General features: G+C 40.6%; 1 protein-coding gene across 1 annotated transcript; it reads left to right on the forward strand.

Moving 5' to 3' along the window:
• The first annotated feature begins 222 nt into the window (after nucleotides 1–222).
• On the forward strand, nucleotides 223–25955 carry prtga (protogenin homolog a (Gallus gallus)). Its single transcript, XM_086174552.1, has 19 exons — nucleotides 223–289; nucleotides 1462–1764; nucleotides 10989–11133; nucleotides 11299–11432; nucleotides 11719–12015; nucleotides 12139–12298; nucleotides 12659–12906; nucleotides 14406–14570; nucleotides 15020–15325; nucleotides 16474–16662; nucleotides 22240–22335; nucleotides 22449–22635; nucleotides 23309–23436; nucleotides 23528–23698; nucleotides 23997–24176; nucleotides 24438–24561; nucleotides 24677–24818; nucleotides 25103–25216; nucleotides 25560–25955. Exons 1-19 carry the CDS (start codon nucleotides 223–225, stop codon nucleotides 25953–25955), a joined length of 3552 nt encoding a protein of 1183 aa, XP_086030678.1.
• The last annotated feature ends 592 nt before the right edge of the window (nucleotides 25956–26547 follow it).

Below are 26547 nucleotides of genomic sequence, written 5' to 3' on the forward strand. Positions count from 1 at the left end.
GAGCTGGGTGGGTGCAGTAACTCGTTTTGTCCACTAGATGGCGCTAATTCGCAAAATCCCCCCGCTGACCGACAGGCGTGATTAATTGGGTGTTACGAGTCCGGAGGAGGGAAACTCTCCCCTGCAGCTCCGAGCGCCGGGCTCCCTCCTCAGTGTCGGCACAGTTGTCCTGGGGGGAACCACTATGAGAGAGTAGCTAGCATGCACGGACAATTCCTATAAATGGCGCTTGTCAAACGGAAATTATATCAGCGGTGGCTGGTCTTTGCAGTTTTTCTACCAATCTCAGGTAAGGTGATAGCAGCTGGGGAGAGGAGGGGGGTATTTTCCGTGAGACACGCCGGGATCCATCACTGGTCCCCCGCATGTTTGACCGGTAGCTCGACCGGGAGATTCGCCGACTTTGAATCCAGAAACGGACCCCAAAGACATTTGGCTTTCACTCGAGTTTTCAAAAGTAGCTTTATTCAACTTTTTTTTTATCGTGAACAGAGGATTGTGCCTTAAAAAAAAAAAAAAAAAAACATTTTTGAATTGTTTACTTTGGGCATTTAAGTTCGCCATTAACAGCCTTGAATGCCCAGCATCCATTTATCGCTGGAAAGAAGAAAATTCCTTATTTTAAATTCAATTCCTTTTCAGAACGCAGTTCACCTTTTATCCGCGAAAAGAAACAAATCTTTACCGAATTTAGACGAAATCATACAAGTTAACCAATCTGGCCGGCTTAAAGAGTTAGTTAACAGGTTAAAAGTGTTTTTACAACGTCCCACGCTAACTGGATTTAGCTAGCCGTCTCGAAACGTGAATAATTAACAAATGTAATTTGTCTTTTTTTGGACGATGATTATTATACAACCGCGTATAGAACAAAAGAGACACGCAGCACGGCGCTCTTTCTTTTTTTTAAATAATAATATATAGTAAATAATAACAGCAGTTTTTGATTCGGGTTGTGTGAACCCGGAGTGCTCGGATGTGAAAATACCTGTAGCTGTTCCATCCTATACAGGTCGAACCCTGCAATAGTTTGTTGTTGTTGTTATTGTTGTTTGGGAGACTTAATTGAATCAACTCTCCCATTTACAGCTGCTGACTTTATGAGCTCTAAGTAATTGGATTAAAGTGGTGAAGGGACCTTATGAAGCTGCAATCCGATTACAGTACATGACAATAGACTTGTGCTGGCAGGACTCCAGGCCTCCCAGTGTGATATTTTACCTCTGCTGGACGTTTTAATCTGTCTCACACTTGACTATAAACACTGCTGCTACCAACTCCGAGGACACCGCTGATTTTATTGTCCTCGCTCTTTACCCCCCCAAAAAAACCTTTTAAATTGTATATCACGTTTGAACAGGTTGTAAATATTTTTACTGGTGTAGCCACGTCCCGTGATAATGACCGCCGTCTCTTGCACTTAATTATTCTGACAAGGTCCCCCCCTCTCTCTCTCTACAGGTGTTTTATGCTTTAGTGAGTTATTTTTCATCAAGGAGCCCCACGATGTCATCGTCATACGCAAAGAGGCTGTTATTTTGGACTGCCAGGCACACGGAGAGGCCCCCATCGATGTCCGATGGCTTAAAAATGGAGTAAAAGTGGTGGAGAATGAACGGGTGTACCTGCTCTCCAACGGCTCACTGTACATTTCAGAAGTGGAGAGCAGAAGAGGAGACAAATCAGATGAAGGGTTTTACCAGTGCCTTGCTCAGAACAAGTATGGAGCAATTCTGAGCCAGAAAGCCCGACTTACAATCGCAAGTGAGTATTGTACCCGGGACCCCTTTGGAAAAATAACAAATATGGAGGTTTGGGGTTGTGAATCTGCTTCTAGACTAAAATTGACGCCTTGTGTTTTGACCAGGCGCTCCTATTTGCTTCCAGGACAAATTGGATGAAATTTATAAAGTGAATCTCTTCCCTTTTTTAAAACCGCTTTCTCCTTCAAAGCGCATGTTGCATTTGGTCTGAGTTGGTTGTGGCTGTGGAGGAAGAGGGCAAAGTTTGAGCCTCAGAAAGGAAGCGGAACACGGCCATTGGTGTGTTAATGAAGGAGCCACAGTTTGAAAGGTTAGGAGCTGTCCTGGATATTGGCTCCCCAAAGCTAAAGAGCAGATGACCCCTATTCACAGGCCAGGGCTTTCATGTTATTGCACTCTGATCGCTGGAGGAATTGTTCTTTTGGAATGCTTTCTCCCTCAATGGTCTGTGAGTCGGCCTCATATTTTTAGGGGGTGTTGGGAAGCTTCAGGCAGAGTTGTTCTTTCGGGATCTCATCCCCCTCCTCCTACCCACGGGCCGAACATGTTGCCATGCCACTTTTGCAGAATGCATATCAGGTTTTTCACTCTGCCTACGAATTTCCATCAGCAAGAACACACGCACGTATTACATACCATACATCTCCAGTTAAATTAAATGAGGCAGAAATAGATTTCGTGGCAGTGGATGAAAGGGTTTGCATGACTTGTCTTGTGATCGTGATGTGGGTTGAATGCAAAGACTGATAATGCGGTGGCAAGAATGTAATTGTTAAGGGGAGAATTTTATGCGAGAGCTTTTGTTTTGAGTATTGTGTGAGCTGCATGGAGAGGACTCTCATTTATCAAAAGCTATCTGTTCTTAAAGACTGTATCTGATTTTTTTCACTCTTCTGTAAAGGACAAAAATGGCAGAATATGCTACTCTTTAATGAAGGCAGCATCCTTCACCCTTGTCAAAGTTTGATGACCACAGTATGATGTTGCTCGCAGAAAGTGATCCCACAAGTGGGATGTGTTTCGTGAATATCCATGACACTGTGACTAAGTCTGCAAACCGCATGCGTTTTATCCAAACAGGCACGCCTCGGTTTCACTGTATGTCCGTTTGACTGGAGGCAGCTCCCCTTACAGAAACATCAGCTGGAGTGATGGAAAACGGAGAAGGATAAATTCTAGTTGTATCTCCCATAAAAGGGAAGATCAATAAAGTTTTGTAGGAAAAAGACTATCACAATTCATTACCGTATTGATCGTATTGCCCGCTCTTACCTTATAACCATCTGTACGCATCTGTTGGTTTTAATCAGTTTCTTTTCATTTGCCCAATAATAATTTGTACATTAAATTTGATCAATTAATATAATGGGTTACCTGTTTTATAGGATGAATTTAAGAGGTAGTAAAGGCTGCCAGCAAGCTTCACTAGTTTGTCTTAAAATGGCACTTAGGCCTGCTTGAGGGTCTATCTGGAAGCTCATAAAATTTGCACATACCTGAGAAATGCTCAGTTGAAGGACACAGAGGTAACAGTGGGGGTTGTCCTGAGTGACGTGCACACACACACATATGCGCGTGCGCGCACACACACAAATGCGAATTGCTGTTTCCCAGTACTACAGCCTTACTCTGAGTGTCTAAATGACCGTACTTTATTGCAGGCCTTGCCTGGTCAGTATAGGCCTGAAGCTTTGCACAATTGTTTTTTCTCTCACCACTCTGGCCCCAGAGTGAAAAGCTTTTCACTCTGACTGTTTTTGTCCATATTGCCCCCTGTGCTCTCAAAAAGAAAAGGGCTTCTTTTTAGGCTATTACTTGTTCTGGTATCAGTGGACAAAACAGTTGGACCAGTTTGCTTTAGCAAATGTAACAGAGTAACAGAGATTAATTCCGAGTTCAGATTTTGTTCAGAAAGGTGTGTCTCACTTTTATGAAAAAAGATATAAATTAATGCTTGAATCTAGGGTGTCAAGAGAAGGCAGACATCTCTACTGCCTGTCCTGTGAACATTTAGCAAGCCATTATGGATAAATAGCACAATAGGCAAGAGGAAAAGAGTCCTTTTCATAACATTCTGTAACTCCATTAGTTAAGTTCCTCAAAAAAAACATTCCCTTTTCAATACACTTTTCAACTTTACCCAGTCCTAAATAGGAGAATGTAATGCGTTTCCCGCTCAAACCCCTTTATACTGAAACTGTGGATCCGCTAATTTAAACAACGGTGATGGTTGCTAAAGCGCAAAGGTGATAAGGGATCTGGCCCTGATGAAGTGGAATGTGACACACAAGCCTCATCATGTGACTTTTGTCAATAGTCTTGGGATTGATTGGAATTTCAGCAGAGATTCTCTCCAACGTTTGCTCACTGTTTTGGTCTCACACTGTGTGATTTAGGGTACATATGCTTTGGTAGCAGATGAAAATGTCAGGTTGTCAATGCTCGTCAGGTTGTTAAACTATGGCTTCGGCAAATTTCTTTATAACTTTGTCAGATGAAAATAACTCAAAAAATGTCAGACATACAGTACATGAGCATTAAGCTCACTCCCCAGTGAGATGAGGGATATCTGGAAATACCAGTTAGCAGCCAAAAAGTGGTACCAAAGACAAGTATAAAATACAGGCTTGGGCCTGAGTTGGTAGAGTGCTTTCACTTGCCTTTATTTATGGCACAACTGTGTTATGTAACATTAGGAGCTCCATTGCTAATTATCCTTTTGATAATGTTTCACCTCATTTTACAATTTACTTTTGCGTCCATTTGGATTACCGTCATTTGAAGGGGTGATCACTTGATTGATGTAGAAATGGATCGATCAGCAGCATGCGTATTCCCTGTTACTTTGAACTGATACCTGAACAAATCAAATTTCATTTGTTATCTTGATGACCATTTTGATCCTTGTGATAATTTGTAACAATGGGTTATCAGAGCATCTGAAAACTTTAAGTAAAAATGTATATAAAAGTAGCTGTTTACAAACTGTGTAAGCAGCATTTTGGACTTTACTGTGATGTAAGTAGTCTGGCGGAGCCATTTAGTGTTGCGGACCAGATCATCTGTGTTATGTGTCAGTAACTCATGTCTCTACAAATTCTCCGGCAATGATGATTTAGTTTATCACCAACCTATGCTGAGAGAATCAGAACTTTAAAAGCTGTCCCTGAGGGAGCTGCTGCCCTTTTAAAGTTAATTTACCTCCTGTCTGTGCCGATATGGAGCTGGGGCTGGACCACAGCGATATTTTAAGTTGCTAAGGAATGCATTTGACTTTCACTGGCCAAGCACAATTAGAAACTCTAATAAGACGAAGGCAAACTTCGCACAGTATGAGTGGGGGTGTGGATGAATGAAATGCCCTTAAGTGAGACAACTCAAAGGCCAGAATCTTGTTTTTCTCCTCTGCTGGACACGAAAAGGTTACCATGGTTCCCCTGAACGGCAGGCCTAGAGGTCAAAGGTTTCTCTAAATTGTTCAATAGTAGGAGGGTAGTGAGACAGACCAGAGAACTTAAATCTTTCTAACAATAATGCTACATGGTCTTTTTATTTTTTTATCACTTGCTACATAATCATTGTTTTTTTTTTGTTTTTTTGTTTTTTTTTTGTGTGTGTGTTTGTGTGTATGTTTTGTTTTTCCCTCTTTCAACAAATATCTAGTTAAATGCCCACCATCAACTTGCATTGTGTTCTCTGTTGACAGCCCATATTTCCAGGATAAAACTGGTCTGAAAAAATAAATACTACGGCCACTAATAATAACAATAATTAAGTGAACCTAGGTATTGATTACCTTCTCAAAATCCATCGTCTGACACAGAGATTACAGACAATGAAGTCACTGTCTGTGGTGAGTGGAAGGTTCTGTCAAATGATTGGAAAACTTTGTAACAGAGATAAGGAGCTGGAGGAGGGGTTGAATGCTCCTTCCATCACCACTTCCCACATTGTGCGGTGCTTTCAGGGGTCAAGCCGCTCATGGGAATAGCTCTTTATTAAGCCAGGCCAATGGTCACTTGACTGTCCTGCAGTCCGTGCTGCACAGCAGCACATCTGCCAAACAGCTAGTGATTGATTTGTGGGGCCTTTTCTGCTTTGCATTGTCTCTCTTTGCTTATCAGCTATCACTTTTTGTTTTGTTTTTTTCCTAAGCCTTTAACTAATTTTCAGTGGGGTCACTGCAAATGTTAAGGAGTCAGTCTCTATAGTAAGTTAGTGGCCAGGTTCAGAAAAATTGTGGGATGACAAATGTAAAGATCAGATAATTGCAAGCGCTTTTCAGTTTTGAGTGTAGTTTATTCAGGAACTTGTTTGACTTAGTATGACTTTTTTATGTGCCTCTCCATGCTGATGCCATCAATTTAGTGTGCCGCCTGAAGCATTAGGGGAAGATGATCAATTTTAATGCCCCTAAAAGATTGGACCTTGGGGGTGAGTGTCAAGAATGGGAGGGGGGGGGGGGTTGTAGTTCTTCTCACAAAGCTAAGCGAGAGGAAGAAAAGGGATTCTGACATCTTGGGTTTAGAAAATTGGGATAGGAGATTGTGCCAGCGGTTTTGACATTGCTTCTCTGTAGTACAACAATAGCTTCATATCCATCCTGTTGTTGTTGTTCATTGAAAGTTTTGACTTCTTCTCGAGAACAAACCTTAATCTTTCTTTCCCTTTCATTCACAAATATTGCCCAAATTACAAGGGAATTTATGAGGGGCTACCTAAAGTATAGTAAAGAAATGCAACATTGGTCATATGCAAGACTGTTCAAAAAATATCCTAGGTTAGATAAATTGATATTTTATAAACTCAAACTAATAACAAATTTCTTCTTTTTATCTTGGCACCTAATACTGTTTGAAGCCTTCTTTAAGAGTATTTGTTACATTGTAGCCCAGAATCACAAAAAAGTTAACATAGAGGTTCTCAAGATTGTAGAGTGTTGTTGCTTGTAATGAGGTTGAGAAACTGACCACAGTAACCAGAGTAGCAAAGGCTGAACTAATTTCTGGTATTTGTAAGGGAACCTTTGTTTGGACCTGACCTATCCACTGACCCCCAGTTTGTTGAGCCGCTGGCATCGGCAAGCCCATCTGTTAGCAGCTGAAGATAAGCCCAGTTTTCCACTTCTGGTTCAGGTAGAACTGATATTGAGACTACATTTCACATTTGAACTCATACATTTGAAAGTAGTGAAGCTATAATGATGGATTCCTTTTTGTTATTCATACCTTTGTTCTTTAGGGTTAAAGAGTGGATGTTCTACTCACCTTTAAAAAAACAGCCAGTGCAAAAGGCCACAAGTAAACATTGTAAATCGTGTCACAGATTTTATCCATTAACTTAAATGGAATGCCTCTGTCACCATTGCTACTTTTTCACTTCGGTGAAAGCAACACTCCTGACAATGCATCTAATGTTGATACTGTCTCCTGCAGCTGCTGTTTGTTGTAAAAGCATCAGCTGTCAGGTGTTAGTGATACAACCGAAAAGAATAAAACAAAACATACCTTCAAAGCCTCACAGACTGAATAAGGATCCGCAGGATTTCCCTGCAGTTTCCAGAGAGCTGTTGTGGGGTGTTCATGCATAGCTGTGCCTGAGTTGGGTGCTCGGCAAGATTTGTGGGGGTCAGAGGTGAGAGGTGAGATTGCCGAGAAGGGCAGATGGTCAGCACTTCTTTGCTTTGCTTTTGGGGAACACTCAGTAATTTGTCCTGTTTTGTACTTTGCTAAATGAAACATTTTAGATGGACATCAGGATAGGGTTAACACTTGCTTGTATGTTTTAGCTATTAAGATACAGAAGATGGGATTAAATGCCCATGTGTATTACTGTTTATCCAAATGTAAATAATTAAAGAACATCTTAAAAATCTTGATGCACGTTGTGTCCTTTGGCAAACTGGCAGAAGGTCAGCATCCTATTTGCACCCCTGAGTTCTTTAGCCACTGCTTTACAAAGCCTAGCTATTATAGATTTTACACCTTGACTTAGTAGTTTATCAATAATCAATGATTATTCCACTGTTTGCCAATCCTGCATCATTTGCCTGAATGGAATTGTAAAGTAGGAAGGCAGAGGATCAGAGCGGCTCATCTCTCATGCCCTCCAGGCATATCACTGCAGCGCATTAATGGCATTTTTGTAACAGGCAGCATTAATGCGGGGGGTGGGTCAGGGTGGTTTTGTGGCGAAGAGGGATGGAGGCCTCTGCCCCATCCTGTTGTCACTTCAAACAGACCGTGTGGATCTAACAACGTCCACTGATTTGATTAAATGTGTCCTCAGTGAAAGGACCTGACTACTTGTTTTCAGTTTAACATGTGTTAACACTGGTGACTCTATGATTGGAAGTTAGAAACAGTTGCGATATTGAGCATTTTTGTGCTCAATATACTTCTAATGTTTCACAGTTTCCACTCGCTCATTGAACAGTGACGGTGCGGTTGCAGCGACAGGACCCACAATTAAAAAAAAAATCCTAAAATCCAAACATAGTGATTGCTTTTATTGTTTGAAATTAAGCAGTGTTTCTGGCACTAATACCTGCTTTTATAAGTATGTGCAAATACTTCAAATATCAATTAAACAACTGAAACTGAGGAAACATAGAAAGAAAGTATGTTGTTTGGGACAGATTAGAGTACAATCTTTGTTTTTCTCATTTATTTCTTTATCTTTGTAGGTGGTCAACCACATACCGGTAATACGTGGAAGTGGAGTCATTTCGTAGTAAGATAGCAAGCCAACATTATTTAAATTATCATTTCCCATTAATTTGAATTTAAACCAGGGAGGCTAAGCCTAATTTAATTTGGGTCAATATGTTCAAGGTAAATGTACAGGCCTTTCTAAAAATAAAAAAGCAGGCGATAACATAGATGATGATGCTTCAATGCAGTCATTTGGATGATTTGTTCTTTTTCTCTTGAATCGTAAATTCATTTTTCTTTAAAATGAAGAATTCATTTACGAAGAAATCAAATCGAAAAAATATGGAAAAATATTCATTATTAAAAAAATTATTTATGAACTCTGATCACAGACTAAAGACTTCCCGCAGTTTTTTATGAATATCTATTAGAAAAATCACATTTAATGAACTGGATGAAGCCCAATAGACTACTTACCGGAAAAGGAATATATACATATATATATATATATATATATATATATATATATATAAAACTTATTTTTCCAATGAAAAACCCTCATAAAGACACTAGCCTCAACTTTTATTGATATAAAGGAAGTGGCCAAAACATATCATAATAGCAAGGTAAGATTGTCTCTCCTGTTCCTCAAAACCATATTAATAGAGACTGGAATGGTTGTTTTATACGAATGCATGGCTACAATGCTGTAGAATTTTGGGTTGGAGGGCGAATAAATTGGTCTCAATGTCAAGATTCCTGGTCGAGTAACCCCGGTGACTTTCAGTCAGATATCAATATTGAATCTGTGCATCCCACCAAGTAGATTCAGCTTGTAAGCAGTTGTGTAAGCTTGATGATTTACATGACAGCTGGCAGTTGCGGCCCCTGTTGGGAGTAGTCACACTGGCTTATTTTGACTACATTTCCCTGAACACTCTTTACATCTGTCTGTGATTTGTTGTCACTTTGGGAATTGGATCACATTGCCTTCATTTTTTTTTTATTTTAAGGCCTCTGTCTCTTTGTATTATATCAACCCTGTTCAGAAATTATTTTGCTGAGCAGCCTAGAAGTTATGCAAAATCTGACCTATTTGCTCAACATTTTCTACTATGAATGTATTTGCATTAATTGTACCCAGGTTTCTCTGTCTTCAAATTATGATCATAGAAGACGGTTCATTTTCTCATTTTTGTCACTTGTTACCTGTCAGATCCTTCCATTTCTGAACTGCTGTTCTCTGTATCACATCTGTCATGATGGGTCATTGCAGCAGATGAACCTCTTGAGCATTCACAGATAAAGAACACAGCAAAGTGCTCGTTTACTTACATTATTGGAGAGACAGAAATTCAGTTGAGCTGTATTGACTTCTTATTTCTATTCAGGTGGAAAAATATTTTTAGCTCACGGATTGGTTGATCTCTTGGTCGCAGGAGACGTTCCATTATTAATAATTTATACCTATCCTTTGCAAATCTTCAATAATTGCTCTATATCACAAAGAGCGCAATTGATTTCTCTCGATAAATGGCTCTCCTCAGGCTTCAGCTGTTGTTTATTTTCAGCAGATAGAAAAACAGCACAGCATTAAGGAGTTTATGGCACAGAAGTAAACCAATGTTACCGATGTTAAATAGAGTCCATTGAAACAAAATGCTTGAAACTGTGTCATTATGCACATAATTTTGGTGCTGTTTGGCTCTCTATAAAGCCATTTGTAACACACATGGTCTTTAGTGCACTCATTGCACAGCCTGTAGCTGACAACAGCTCAGTTTCAGGGAAATCCTATCCACACAGGATGTAGATGTTCCACTCCAGTCATCACCTTCCTGCAGCACACTGCAGGTCATTAGCTTTAGGTACGAGGGATCTTTGTTTTCTGACATCCAGGGGACCTGGCTGAGTTGAATGAATACCTGAAATCAGTCAACATACAAATGGATCATGAAACATGTCTGCATTCACTATTAAATGTTTATATTGTACAAGTATCATATTTCTCTGTGGCTGATACAATTTGCTCTATTATCTTCCTTGATTGGCAATTTTATGAGGTTTTTGTTTAATTCACCTTGATGCTCAAACTTCAGAGATTGTCCAGATTGAATAGGGATACAATAGCGGTTTTGACAAACACCACCTTAGGGAGAGGAGTTTCCCCTTCTCATCTTGAAAACGTTTCATGTAAAGGATAGTTGCCAGCCATACAGTAGTTGTAAGGAAGAACATCAGTAAGTAAAACATCTGTGTTCATTTTTGACAAAACCTTTCACTTACAGAATACAGAATAGGAACAAAACAGAGCTGAGCTCTTTGTTTTTGTAAGAGATCACATATACAGATTTTCATCCTTCAAGCTATCTCTGTAAAAATAGCCGTATTTTATTAATCACATTCATTAAGTGACAGTGTACATGATTATTAAATCAAGAAAAATATGCGAACAATCATGAAAACACTTTAAGTTTGCCAGTACAAATAGCTACAGAGCAGATGATAAAACCCTCTTCATTTTGTCACAATCTTAACGTTATCTCTCGTTTGTATCTCTGTTTCACTACAGGTATCTCGTCTTTTACAATCCAGCCAGTGTCCATTGTGGTAACTGAAGGATCAGTTGCCAGATTTTCCTGCAAAGTCAATGCACACCCTCCTCCCATCATCACTTGGGAGTTCAATCGGATCACTCTTCCCCTTGCCACTGAAAGGTATACACACTCCGTTTACAGTATGAGTTTATGAGCTTATGATTTTATGGCATCTCCTTTAAAACTGATTTGGTGGCTGTTGCAGTTTTTTTTTTTTTTTTAATCAATGGAAATGACCCTGTTACAACTTCCGTACTATACACTCACATCTAATCCATCCTGCAGAATCACAGTCCTGCCCAGTGGTGTTCTTCAAATTTATGGAGTGCAGCAAGCTGATGCAGGGAATTACCGCTGCATTGCCACAAACATTGCAAGCCGCCGTCGGAGCACAGAGTCTTCTCTTACTGTCACACCAGGTATATAACCCAGCTCTCTATTCGTAGGCGTTTAATCTGAAAGACACCAACACAATGGACTGATCAATCAAAAATATGAGAAACTGTTTTTCTTACCAGCTTCTTGCAAGAGGCTGGCAAAGACAGTTATTTCTTTAAGTTGCCAAACAGTTTCTGTTGTAAAGTTTTGGACTTTTTAGAAGGATAGCAGGACTAAAGACCAGCTTGAAGTGTTTTCACGTGAGTTATAATGTTGGTGACATAAGACCTCACCCATTAAAACGTTTTGTTCTGTCTGTTGCTGCAGCTCCCAGGCCCCAGCTTCCCCAAAGACCACGCATCATTGCAGGGCCACAGAATACTTCTGTGTCTCTCCATCAGAGTGCCATCTTGGAGTGCATGGCCACAGGCAATCCCCGACCCATCATCTCTTGGAGTCGAGCTGACAGCAAGTCTATTGACGTTTACAACACTAAAGTGCTTGGAAATGGCAACCTCATAATCACAGATGTGAAGCCCCAGCATGGAGGGGTTTATATGTGCAGGGCTACCACTCCAGGCACACGCAACTACACTGTTGCCTCAGCCAATGTGACGATACTTGGTAAAAATTTTCAGTTCTTTTGGGATATTGTAATTTTTTTTTTGACCATGTCATCTGTCACTCTGTCAAGCTGATTCAAACAATTCTGATAGGTATTTTCTCATTAATTCTTTTCTTCCAAAGCACCGCCCTCCTTGGTAGAGTGGCCAGAAAGCCTAACCCGTCCACGTGCCGGCACTGCTCGTTTTGTGTGCCAAGCTGAAGGGTTTCCAACGCCTCAAATTACTTGGCTCAAGAATGGAGAGAAAGTGAACTCAAATGGCCGTATCAAGATGTACAGCAGGTATCTTTCCCCTCACATGAACAATAGTTCTGTTGTGCACAATTACTATGTGTGGTATTCTGGTCTGGAAGGCACAGAGGTGGTAAAATCAGGAGCTCTAATGTTGTCATCTTTTTGGTTAATTAAAAACAATTAACATGAATAATTAATCAGTGTCTTAGCAGAGAGGAAACTAAATAATTTACAGCTGTGCAAATGGGGGCTTTAGTTGGTTTCCCTATATTATGCTCCTTTTTCAACTGTCTGTGCTTCTCAGGGGTAATTATGCTGTGGCTTCCTCTTGGCAAAGGAAGACCATGAATTGTCCGAGGATAAATCTTCTGCATGCATAATCTCCATCTTAATGTTTGTGTCCGACAGTAAACTGGTCATCAATCAGATCATCCCTGAGGATGATGCCATCTATCAGTGCCAGGCAGAGAATGATCAAGGATCTGTCCTCTCCATGGCAAGGCTCATTGTGGTGATGTCGGAGGACCGGCCAAGTGCCCCTCGGAACATCCGAGCTGACACGGTGTCCAGCTCGGCCATCCTCCTAGCGTGGGAGAGGCCCGTCTATAACTCAGATAAAGTTATTGCTTACTCTGTCCACTACATGAAGGCTGAAGGTGAGTGATTTGTGTGGATATGCTTATTGTTTCTGCTCGGGCCACACACCTTTTAGTGACCAAAAGCCTTTAGATTTTATGGTGGAAGTAGCAACAGAGCTTCTTCTTTCTGTGCGTCTTCTGTTGTATCTAACAAAGCAAGCAAACAAACTGGCTGTGTGGTGTTCATACTATGTTGGTGGGCAGTTTTCAGGAAAGGGGAAAAAAAAAACATTTTCCAAAATAAAGAGGGACAATGGCTTTTTTTTTTTTTTTTTTTAACAAACAAGTCTGGTCCCCTCTAGCTAGCCTACAGCACTCCAGTTTCAAGAATTGGGGGCCCTTTTGGCTGATAAAATGCAGGATGCAGACAACACTATACAAAAACTCACAAGGGTTGTAGTGTGGAAACAGAAAAGCCTTTCAGATTTCCTGGGAACTCTTGCTACTGACAGCAAGAGTCAGATTCAAACAATGCAACATTCCAGAAAAAAAAAAAAGGAATCAGGTGGTTCATTCAAGGCCGCACTTAATTATAATTCTCCTGACTTCTATTGGCGAGGTGAAATGTAAATAATTCAACTCAGAAAAAGGAACACCTGCTTGATTTTGTTAGAGAGGAGGAGGTCAAAATAAGGTGAACTAGTTGAACAAATTCTTTGTTTTATTCTTGAATAACTCAAGTCTGTCAAGGATTTTCAGTACTTGATGTGGATTTAGTGACTGTGCCCCCACAGTCAAAGGGAACAACAGTTGGTTGACGTTGATAGAGTATAAGACCGTAGGCCCTGCACCTGAGGTGGCAGGCAAAGAAGATTTTGTCTAAATGGAGGCCCTAATGAAAGGAGGAACTAATTAGTCTGTGTGATGAGTATCGAAAGCGTATATCCTTTGAGGGCTGTAGGAGGCAATGAGATAGTCAGGAAGGCTTACTGAGGTATTCAGAGTGTCGAAAGTGCTTTTTATTTAAACTCAAGTACCTTGTTTACTGTAGAAGAAATTCAACTACATTTTTTGTTGGATCAAATAACCTATTTTGCAACTTTCTTTTTTGCACTGATCATAACGAACTGCTAAGTTGTAGTTGGCACTGTGTTTTCCGAAATATTAGAATGCTGATGAGAAGGTTACAAAAAAATAAGAATATGGTTGACATAGTTTATTCAGATTTGTGGAGGTTTTGTGTTTGTTTTTGTGCTTTACACAGCTATACGTGTAAAATAACTTTAAAAGGACCGGGATGACAAAAGCCTTCTCAATTTTTCTCATTCTTGTAATTTATTTGAATCCAGGCAATGTTTTGGTGTGACATAAAATGTTCCAAATCTTTAAATATCTTGCTGATAACTTTGAAGATTTAGGGGTGAACGTATACACATAAATCTTCAAGGACAATACCCTCTACCTTGGCCTTACATGTTTTTTTCAATGATCTTCTCATTATCTGTATCATAGTCGCTTCACACTTGAAATGTACCTATTCTTGAGTCATTTATTGTATCATATTGTCATTTGTACAGGATTAAATAATGAGGAATATCAAATTGTCATTGGAAATGATACAACTCGCTACATTATTGATGACCTGGAACCTGCACGCAACTACACCTTCTATGTTGTGGCCTACATGCCCATGGGAGCCAGTCGCATGTCAGACCACATGTTCCAGCACACGCTGGAGGATGGTAGGCCATACACTTCGTGTCAGTTTTGAAGTATTAAATCTGTCACTTCGAGAATACTAAATGAGAATAGGTTATCCTCTGTGGTTAGGAGCAAATTTTCGAGGTTTGATTTGACAGGAATATTGTCAGTGCTTTGTTTGGTCACTAGTTAATGTGATTTAATTCATTAGATTGCGGTCAACATAACAGCCCAATCAAATTTTACATTTTTAAGCTTTTTCTCCAACCTTTGGGCTTGTTACTCAGTTCTTTGGAAAGCTCATCTGCTCACGGCATTGTAATGTCTTTTTCTTATTCTACAGTAAACTAATCAAAATTTCATGTACAAACAAAAATTCAAGTAATTTTAGAGCTAAACTGATTTCTTCAAGGATGCATTTTTTTCTCGTAAAATGCTTACTTTGGTGGATCTTGGCTTATCATCAAACATTTGTATTGTCCATTTACAGTTCCACTCCGTGCTCCTGAGCTCAGCCTCACCAGTCACAGCCCCAGAGACATCCAGGTATCATGGCAGCCCCTCCCTGAGAAGCTGAGTCGTGGCCGAGTCTCTGCCTACCGCCTATCATACCGCACCAGTGCTGAGAGCACAGTTTCACAAATAGAGCTTCCTGGAGACAAGACCCAATATTTACTGGAAAATGTGCATCCTGACACCATCTACCTTTTGCGTATTACGGCTGCAACCAGCATAGGGTGGGGAGAGCAGTCGGCCTGGACCTCTCACCGCACCCCAAAGGCTTCCAGTGCTCGAGGTAAACCCAAGGGAGTTCTGTAGCTACAGCCTACAACCGCAAACAAAAATAACCTACATGTTTTATTAACTCAGATTAATCCGTTTTATTTGGTCATTACATGACATTTACTATACAGCTGATTGTTCCCAACTTCAATATTAGAACATTAATTGTAGATTTCCTGTCTCTGTCTAAAAACTTACACCATCTTTAAACAGGCCAAGGTCTTCATCAAGGTCCAATCTTTTAATGAAATAATTAAACAAATAAAGATCTTTACATCTCGCCTCTCCAATGGACCTCTAAAGGCAGCTTTCTTTAATGAAATTTAACCAAACTGAATTCCCTGCAAGCAAAATAAAAATCGTACGGTAAAAATGACAGCCATTTCAGCCGGGATTTGAATCTCAATATTAATCCTAATAGTTTGTGATGTACTGGTGCTCATTGACCTCAAGTAACTTCGGTAACGTGAAACCCTTGGGTGGTTGTATTTAATGTGTGCTGTTGGTACAGCCACCCTCCCCCTTTTGTAAGTGTCCTATATCCCCTCCTTGTTGGATTTGTTGGAAGACAAACATTTTTAGCCAAAAAATTTAATCGGCACTGAACTCATATGTTTTGTTTCAACCACGAGACAGAGCAAAGGGAAGAACTTCACTATTAATCTTGTTAAGGCATCATGTTTGTCACTGTGTGACCTTTGCCCTGCACTGTCAGTAACATTGGAAGGGCTTCAGTCATGGGTCATAAAGGGAGCGACTCAGGCCTCCGGGTGGGAAAGAGAATATGGCTGTTTAGAGCTACATCACAAGTTGAGGTGGGGGAGGGGAGGATTTGTTTTTCCTGCCCATCTCCATTGGTTTCTGTCCTCTGTTAGATGTGTAAAATTCATTCCTTAAATTGGATTGTGTAAAAATGCTTTTGTGGCTGACAGTGAAGTTATGCCTGGTCAGTGTTGATGTTGAGTGTGAAACCGCTGGTGGAACTGTAGATGATAGTTTGACTTTTCGAAGAGACCTCACAGTCAGGATCCTCCTCCGATTATATCACTCTGAAAAGAGCTTGATAAGAGTTCTGCTTTTTGATTAAAAGTGTTTTTGTACTCATTAGTGTTCAATATGATTGTCATCATCCAAAGAGCCTCTTTGACCTTTTCTCTGCAGTACCTTTGGCTCCTGAGCTGCATTTGGAGCCCCTAAATTGCACCACGATTCTAGTGCGCTGGCAGTTGGCACCCAGGAACTCGGTCACTGTCCAAGGCTACAGACTCTTCTACCATGAGGAGAGCCAGCCTGAGAGCGCCCCAGTTCAACTGCGTGTTTCTGATTATACACACACCATTGGAGGCCTTGGTGAGTAAAATTACAGGATGTGGTTTGGGATGTCTGCAATCACCAGTCATATTATCAGTGGTCTTAAGTGTATTTTTTGATAAAGAACAAGTGGACCAGAGGTCCCCAACCTTTTAATCGCTCCGGACCGCTCAACACTCGACAATTTTACAGCAGACGGGGGGGGGTACACATAGATTGTTGTTATTGCGAATATAATAATAATAAACGCGAATCCACTGCGTACTTGTATGCAACTTTATTAGCAGCTTCCTCGTAACATTGCGGCAACAACATAACAAGAGTATATTGAAGGCTTCATTGCCTTATTAGAGAGCCGGTCGCCGCATATTATGCAAAGCGGGCTTGGTCTTGGGGAATCACCAGTTGTGATAAATCAATATTTCAAGTAGAGCTCCTGGTATGTTCCGTTAAAAGCTTTCTTTTTCTTGGAGGTTGTAGGCTCTAGTTCTGTCTCTTCACTGGGCCTTTTAAGTTTCAAAAAGAAACTTTCTAACGTCTGTTTTTACAAATTTTGCTAGCTTGTGGGTTAAATTTTTGCTGCTAGATGTAACTGAGAGAATCCGGTCAGTTTTTTAAATAAAGGTTGTTCAGACTCAGATAATAAATATGAATCCAGTGGAAATAATTAATTATTTCTTGGGCAGCCCGGTATCACAACAGTGATATTCTATGAGTATATACTGAAATTAAGGATGTTTTAATATGATGCTGTTCACAATTGGACATTAAAATGTTGAGTCAATGGTGGTGTCAAAGAGACCAATAAGTATACATTTCTCTAAAAAGAAATGACTCAAATGATATTTGGAAAGTGAATTTTAAAGTGTATTTTTGGTCAAAACCACCCGCCTATATTAACAGAGAACCTTTTGGGTATCAATTGTTTTAAGTCATGTCCTGCGTTAAGCAGAGGTTCATTAGACGCGGTGCAGAACAGCGCCACATGCCAGATCCATGACCTCTCAACCTCTGTAGAGGATTTCTGTGTGTCCTCCAAGCAGCTGCTGAATGGTGTGTGTGGGGCAAATCCCAGGCCTTTGGGTCAGATTCATTTTGAATTTTTTTTGGATGGGTGAGAGGAAAAGGTCTCAGGCAACACTGGACAACTGACCATCTGTGTCCGGAGGGGGTCAACCAGGTGGCCAGCAGCTGACTTGTAAATCAGGAAGCTCAGTGCTTAGAAGACATCAGAAAGAGGGATGAGGAGGCACTATAAATTACTTTAGGTGTAAATTGTAACCGCTGTCAACATTGAATTTACTTTGGTTTGACATACTACGACTGTAAATAATGATGCCTAATATACTGTTCAAAGAATGTTCTGTTTTACAAGGACTGGAAAATCTTAATTACTTAACTTAAATGGCAAGCATATAGTTCATGTGTTTTAAGTTTAAAAGTCAATTACGTTTTATTACCTTGATTATCTCGTATTATTTTCTTGTATTTTTCATACAGAGACTTCCTCAGACTGTTTCGAGCAGTGATGGAGTTCATTTTTAAAGAGCAGGAGGACATACTCCAACGTCCTGTCAAAAATCCTGCTGAGTTATTATAGCGAACATCAAAAGTTGAATGATTTCTACATTTTAAAAGAGCTTAATTGAAAAAAAGGAATTACCTTATCCTCCTGTTTGCTAAAGGATCTTTGCGGGCTGTGTTTTGAAGGAGGGAAGCTGTTTTGTGGAGGCAGATTTATTATGTGTTTTATGACCGCTTTGAGCAGTGTTGCTGAAGGAGCATTGACATCAAAGACTCTCATTGTGTTTGGATTTGAGAGCCACAAAGATGGTTTATTAGCCAAGACTTAAAGGAAATGCAGCCTCTCACCAACTGAGCTGTAGGCCAAACAATGAGTATGTCTTGTGAGCTCACTATCTTGCAGTTGTGGGATTTCTTTCTCATGAATTAGCTGCAACACAGTGTGAGGAGTGAGGTGTAAAATAGAGCATCTGGCCTCCTGTGTGGCCATACAACCTGCATCAGAGGAGAGCCTGCTGTGCTATGTGGAATCTAAATAAATAGCTTTAAACTTTACTGTAATTGCTTCCTTTTCACGGCATTAGTGTTTATTCTTAATGCTGTGAAGCAGCACTTGTACTCTCATGCCCGCACGCCTCTTTTTTGGCATCGTTTAACATATACATTGTAATTTCAGCATAATTTAGGAAAATACTTTAATTCACTCGACTTAACATGACTAATGGAAAGTGAGTATACGTTCCCAATTTAGACATAACAATTGCTTTTGTTACTGGACAGGTGCCCGGTACATTTTATATACTCCGTTCCACAATGGTACATGTTATAAGTAATACCAATTTTGGTGTTTTATAAACTGACGTTTTGGGTTATTATGAATAAAATCAGTTACTGTCTCTGCTATAGGTTATTTACTTGAAAAAGTTCACCAATAGAAGCTTCTAATGCTGGTACTTATTAATGGACAGTAAGTGATGCCAAAGGTTTTTACAGTTTTCCATCATTTTTTTTACTGCCACATCATTAAATTTCGACTTAACTTTCAAGAGATGTATTTTTCTTTAGTCTCAGAAATCCCTTCATTTGTAATGTAATTGGCTATATTGTTTTACAGTGAATACAAAATACCTAATGTTTGAAATTTTTACCAGTTAGTCACTGCAAATTAAATCTGGCCACGCCTTAAATGGCATTTCCTATAATCTGAGTATACACCAGCCATCCCTTTGTTACCAGTAACATTGATTTTCTGAACTATCAGCTCTAACTGAACTGGATGCTGAATCAGCTCTGGGTGTCCTGCTGCACAAGGACATGCTCTGAGCTGACTGGTAAATGATCACTTATGACAATCACAATGATTTAAAATACTCTCCGGGGAGATAGGAATGTGTTCAAGAGGCTCCAGTTGGTTATAAATGATGTGACCCTTCCTCACGTACGAATCCTCTGTGCGGGCCGCAAGAGGAACATACATTCATGTCAGGGTCTTGGTTGGGGTTTACATACCTCTCATACCTGTTGGCACCAGGCAGCACTGTTTGCACAACTGTAAATGTATAGCACAGCTGCAGGGCATCCTACATTTAGTCATGTCCTTTGACTCCTAAAGAGGTGTGAAGATTTTTTTTTTCCAATTCTGACAATCATTTTAATGGCAAATGTTTTGCTCACTTGCATGTGTCTTGCGTGAGTAAGAGTAAGAGAGAGGGGAGGAGACAGAACAGATGATAGATGCTGGGGGTGGGTTCATGCGGGAGTTGACATTTATGGCCCCTGTTCAGGCCTGGCTTGCTTGGGCCTAGGGGGGCTTTCACAGGGCAGAACAAAACGTCAGGGGCCAGCAGGATCGGCATTTTGGTCAGAAAAAAAAGAAAAGGGGGTAACCACAAATGGCCCAAATATGCCCTTTAATACAAACATTTTATAGAGGTCAGGCCATATGAAAAGCAAATTGGTGGGAACAATGTGAAAAAGGCTTCAATTGTTTCATGACTACAGTGTATTGATTGTATTCACAAACTCCTATTGGTCAAGCTATTGGTAGCAATGTTAAATAAAAGGGTAAACTTATAAGCATATCATTCTGATAAAATCAATTGTTTCAGCTCTTTCAACTGAATCAAATAGAAAAGAGCATTACAATGACATTTAGCAGATTGAACACAATGATCAGGTATAAAATTCTATATAATTTCACAACCATTGGATTTAAATTATGGTTTAAGTTCAGCCAATTGAATGCATTAATAATATCGTGATGTGTCTCATATGCATGTTGTTTGTTTGTTTGTTTGTATTAAAATGTAATGGCTGACTTGTCTTTTTTAATGAGGATATTAGGTATTACAGGTATTGGGGTCTAAACTCAAAAGCATACAGATGCTTTGTTTATCAGAATCGTTTTTCAACACCTATTAGGTGGCATTTTATTTTGGCTGTTTATGTTTCCCCGTTTCTCCTCTCACTTCCTCAGCTTGACCATCCCCCTTTAGAGAGCACCCTATATCCCCTCCTTTTGCAGGATTTAGCTTGCCCAGATTCCATGTCAAAGGTCGTGGCCCAGATGTCAAAGCTTCCCCCCCTGTCAGAGATCCTCTCTCGCATAATTATGGCAGGCCCATTGTATTGCGGGGCTGGGTAGAGGTGATATTGCATGCTTCTTTTTAAAAATTGGTACCAAGGCATGTCAAGCCAAAGAAAATCTTCATACACAATTGAGAATATGTAAACAAACCTCAAGATATTTTTTTAATTGTATCTCTAGATCACAAGTTCTACATATATCTAGAAGTTGTGTTCTTTTAACGTTCTTTTCACCAAATCATCTATGTGCAATGAGCTTTCTCTCTGGAAAATGATCCAGTTTACAGGATAATGTACTGTGATAAGTCGCCGTAAGACTTAACTTTTTTAATTGTCAATCTGACTGACCACTTAGCCAATGCGAAACCCAGGGCAGAGAACGAAAGGCCCATCTCATATTCCACACTCGTGACCTTAGATTCTTTCAGTTTTATCTCAGTCTGACCTGGTGGCCCTGGTTTGGCTCCACTGAAACTCCTTAAAGCTGTGTGGGGGTGCAACTGCATGACTCCTCCCCTCCTAAACATCTTTACTTCCATGGACACAAGTTCCTCCCCTGTGTTCTCCCACATCCCTTAAGCCCCTGAAGGTTTCGCAGAACAGGACAGCTGTCTTGAGTTATTCTTCGAAGAGCACTGTTATTATGTGTAAAGGAGGATAAATAGGGGTAAATAGAATAATAATAATTATTATTTATTATTATAAGTAATGGCAGGAATGGTCAGAAAATAGTCAGAAGTCCTGTTAGTTAATTCATTAATTTTCCCTCTGTTTTAACAATGTTACTGAATTTGTTCCAGTAAGCTTGAGCTTTTTTTAATTTTTCCCCATTTTGTTTTTTTCATCAATCTTTGACAATGTCTTTTGTTTGCATTTAATTTCTGGTCATTATTTGATGTGACACTCATTCTATATAGACCTAGGTCATTATTATTCTATGTGCTAAAAGCGACATTTGGTCAGATGGCTTTTTTGGGGGCAGGGTCTTAAGGGTCACTGCGGCCCGCAACTGCTGTTGACCATCACCGACATCCTTCCCAATGGATTTTTCAGTCAATTTAACCCCAGACCCTGGACCTGAATAGGAGTGACCACTGACCAGCAGACCTCAGAAAGGAGCCTCTTATTTGCAATCAAAAGATGTGGTGTCAGAGTGATGGATAGTGGAGTTCTTCTGTTCTGCTGCCCAGAGCGGTACGGAGACTGACCAAAGGACTCACAACATGGAGCATCTGTCATTCTGCCTCACCTCTCGTTCCCACCGCATTGTACCTCGAAACTTCACTGACCGCACACCCACATAGTCCAAGTCTCTTTCATATATCAGCCATGGTTTCCCATAGTTGAAGGAAGCTGTCATGCTTTTAGTTCGACTAATGAATTGTTGCATCGAAGATGATGATGGAAGAGTCTCGGTTGATGACCGCATTTAGGCTGATGTATGAGAAATATATGGCAAATCCTTTTCTATCATACATTTTTTTTCTCTTTCCTGTTGAAATGTAGACCCAAGGAAGAAATACCACGTGAAACTTCTGGCTTATAATTTTGTCGGAGATGGCTACCAGGCAGACCAGACCATCAGCACACCTGGATGTGTCTGTAAGTCTCCTCAAGAGGCTTTTTCCTTCCAGCGCTTTCCACACTTGACAGTGTTTCTTGCATTTGCTGCAATCCAAAGTGAGAAAACTGACATTTATCCCTACATTTACCAGCTGTTCGAGATCGCCTGGTACCTCCTCCACCACCTCCAAACAATGTGAACGCAAAAACCAACAGTTCAACCACTGTCTTCCTACACTGGGGCCGACCAGCTTTCACCTCCAGCCATGCAGTCAACTTCACCGTCCGCTGCAACCCTGTGGGCCTCCAGAATGCCTCACTGGTGCTGTACCTGCAGACGTAAGAATTTTCTTTTTTTAATACACGTCACATATACCACATAAAAAACTTCTCCGAAGCATTAATTTGGGATTTTTCTTCTCCCTTTGGTGAAAAAAAACTCACTTAAGACCTCCCTGACTTTTTATGGCTATCCTCATCCTCTTTTCCAGCCAAGCAGACCTGTAGTTGTGTTTCTGTCCCCTAATGGACTATAATTATCTGTACAGCTGTGGATGCTATTAAATGTAGCCTCCTGTTTCCTGAGAAGAAAAATTAGATCTTAGACACAATTGTTTCATCTCTCGAAACTTCCCGTTTGATGACGTTATGTTGTATTTGCTTTGTAAAATCATTTCATGGTTGAGAAGTGCAACCTACCGTCAGCTTGACCCTTAACTCTCCTCCAGTTTTGCAACCCCCCCCCCCCACACACACACACACTAAAGACAGCTCGATGTCTCCATCTTCTGGACAAAACTGGAATTTAAGGGAACTCTTAAACTGGCTTATTGCGAATGATCAGCTTTTAAAAGGAAAATGGCTTGTCGAGTCACTGAATACATTGTATCAGAGGTATCCTATGTAACATTATTGCTGATGAGTCGGAGCCAGAATACAGAAAAATGTGTTAGGACCACATTTACAGGCCAGTTCACGCTAATCTATTTTTATTGGCATGTTTCATCCTCAGGAGTGAAAAGAGCTTACTCGTACAAGGACTGGAGCCCAACACCAAGTATGAATTTGCCATTCGGTTGCATATTGACCAGTTGTCTAGCCCCTGGAGTCCAGTGGTATATGAGACCACTTTCCCTGAGGGTGAGCACAATATCACTGCAAATACTACATGGAGCAAACCTGAACTGATTCATTTTGTCTTGTAACTGTATCATCACTCCTTTCCCCTTAGCTCCCACTCTACCTCCTTCCAACGTGAAAGTGACTCTGATCGAGAAGGACACAGCCCTGGTCTCATGGAAGCCCCCAGATGAACCAAACCTAACCGTTACACATTACACCATCATGTACGCCTCCAGAAATGCCTGGCTTGCTGGGGAGTGGCAACTCCTGCAAAGAGAAGGTAAGGACCTGTGTGGAAAGCCCAGGGTGCCGCCAGGGTTTCTACACGCGTGAGCCCTTCACTAAACCTTTTCATGTCCAAGCAAACAGTGCAGAAAATCAGTAGTTAATGTTGCACTGTTCATTGGAACAGACTGAACTCACTGAAGGTATAAAATAAAATGAGTAAAATCGTACCATCTACACTGTATATTTAAAAAAAAAAAAAATCTTTAAAACCGATACAGTACTTTTAGAGAGTGTTTGTGTGTGTGTGTGTGTGTATATAGTGGTCGGTAAACTTTGTATTTACGTGACAGGGACCATCACCATGGCACTGCTGGAAGACCTAAAGCCAAGCCAGTTCTATGCAGTGAAAGTCTCTGCATCCAACAACATGGGTGACGGGCCATTTTCTCACATGGTAGAGCTGATGGTACGAGCCGATCACTCGTCCGGTGATGACCCTTCACACACCCGCGGCTCCACCCACTCCTCAGGTCAGTGGCCTTCCATACCACATACTGTAAAGAAGACGCAATAAACATTATTCTTATCTAAGTTTTAAAAAAATGTGTTTTTTGGTTTCATTGAGTAGTTAGAAATAGATTTTGAACATTACAGCTTTTTGCATAGGTCATTAAATTACATTGTAAAAACTAGAGAATTTTTATTTTTTTCAATGAAGATTACACTTTCAGAAACCACAGTATGGTAATCTTCGAAGATTGACAGCGGTACCTGGTACCTTTGTTTTTCAGTCTTTTCCGATGGTTTCTACCACCTGGACCAAATGTCAATGACAGGAATCACTGTGGGCGTCTGTATCGCACTCATCTGCATCATCATCTGCGCTTTCATCATCGTCTGCAGAGGCAAAAATGGGTAAAGCTCAAATCACTCTCAAGACAGAAATACATACGACACATGTGAGTGTTGGAATTTCCCATCGCAATTGGGTATTTAGTGATGTCATATTTATGTTTTTGTTTCCCTGTAGAAAGTCTTCTGCTGTCAAAATTTACAGAGAGGGAATGGGTGCTCAGGCCTCAGCTGCAGGAAACTTGGATTCTGAAGGACAAGCTGAAAATGCTGACTTGACCATTCCTATGATGAGTCAAGACCACTTCATTGATACCAAGGTTCTTAACAGCAACAACAGCTAGTACAGCATGCTATATTCACATGACAATTCTGGAAATATTTCAATTGGTTTATGAGAAAAATAATCTAGGGTGATATTTGATACATATTATTTTCAGTTAGCTTTGTCTAGAGATTCTGATAAAAGCCAGGTCACACATAGTTTCCACTTCATCAAATGCAGATTACAGAACAATTATGTGTTAACATCCCTCCCTGCATACCGCAAGGTGTAATGTGTACATTTTCCTGCTTTTTAATGAGACATTTTTTCCTCTTGCAGGGGGGAACCAATCTCATTATCAATTCTCTTGGCCCTGTTCTGCCTGGCACTGAGAAGAAAAAGAAATGGTTTCCCTTCACCAGTTCCAGGAACAAGGACAGTAAAGCTACTCAGGTGAGACTGAGAGAGATGAATTTTTATCAGCAGCTCATAAGTTGTCTGGGCCCCTCAAAATTGCCCAGCCGATTAGTCCCTTACCGCATTATTTCTTTTCTTGTGATATTTGCACTGTCAGAAGCAAATAAAGGAAAAACAGAACACTAAAAGCAATAACAGTTCGACAGATGTTGCATCAAGCTGCCACCCTCGTTGCTTGTAACAGTTTTCCAAAATAATTTTACAACTCCCAAATTAAAATGTATAACTTTTTGATATGTTGTATCGGGGTAACATCTTATTGCGAGATCTCCAACTTGGCTTTTTAAGCCTTGACACTGACATCTGCTCTTTGCTGCAGAATAAGATACCTGCGCCAGCCTCTTACCAGCCAGGCTCCACCGTGTTGACCTTTGAAGAGGAGCTTGCCATCTCTCCAGACCAGCCCACCACTCTGCAGGCTCTGCTCGGACATCCCGGCGACTCAGAGGGCTCCTCCAACAGTGAGGGTAGTCACATGACTGGTGACTCGGGTCGCTATTCTCACGATGAAACGGAGATGACAAACCTGTCATCAGGTCAAAGCAGCCGTCAGCCCTCTCTGACTGCAGAGGACAGCGGAGGCTCTGACTGTAGCGGCTCTGCTGAGGAACCCTGTGAGGAACCTAAATCTGACCTGGAGTCTGTGGTGTCTACAGAGAACAACAGTTGTCATCACGAAGAGCAGCTCCAGAGCAGCTCCGCCTTCTCTCTTTAATAGTGTGTGTGTGTGTGTGTGTGTGTGTGTGTGTGTGTGTGTGTGTGTGTGTGTGTGAGAGAGAGAGGAGACTGGGGGAAAGTTGGTGTGCGTGCGTGCGCGTGCATGTGTGTGTGTGTGCGTGCATGTGTGTGAGTGCGTGCTGCTGTGTGTGAAGATGATAAAAAGTAAAACAAAATGTCATAATTAAAGTCAGACAAAGTTTAGAAACTAGACAAAATTCAGTTTCATCAGATCAACATTCCTAAAATGACTTTCGGTGCCAAGTAAACCTCAGCCCTGAATGTCAGTGTGATAGTAAAGAGTGTATGAGATGGTGTTGGGAAGAATCAGACACCTCTAACCCTTACCTCCCACACACACACACACACACACACACACACACAACATACATATGAACAGTAAGCCAACGCACCTTTATTATTTCCCTTCTTGGCAGGAGGCTCACACGATTTCAATTAGTTCTTTCTTTCCCTTTTCATGAATGTCTGTATTTTAACTCCTCTTTTATATTTGTATTTTGTTTTTTTTTTGTTTTTGTTTTTTTTTTTTTTTTTTGGAGAAAAAAAAAAAAAAAGATCTCACCCACCAT

Source organism: Fistularia commersonii, chromosome 27 (assembly GCF_037954325.1).
Source record: "Fistularia commersonii isolate RoL2024-O1a breed Wild chromosome 27, RoL_Fcom_v1.0, whole genome shotgun sequence".
Lineage (NCBI taxonomy): Eukaryota > Metazoa > Chordata > Actinopteri > Syngnathiformes > Fistulariidae > Fistularia > Fistularia commersonii.

Coding starts and splice junctions, on each gene's coding strand:
- prtga (XM_086174552.1), top strand. CDS start 223: ATGGCGCTTGTCAAACGGAAATTATATCAGCGGTGGCTGGTCTTTGCA. Junction 12,907..14,405: donor CCACTACATGAAGGCTGAAG/GTGAGTGATTTG, acceptor TCATTTGTACAG/GATTAAATAATGAGGAATAT. Junction 23,437..23,527: donor TGAGACCACTTTCCCTGAGG/GTGAGCACAATA, acceptor CTTTCCCCTTAG/CTCCCACTCTACCTCCTTCC.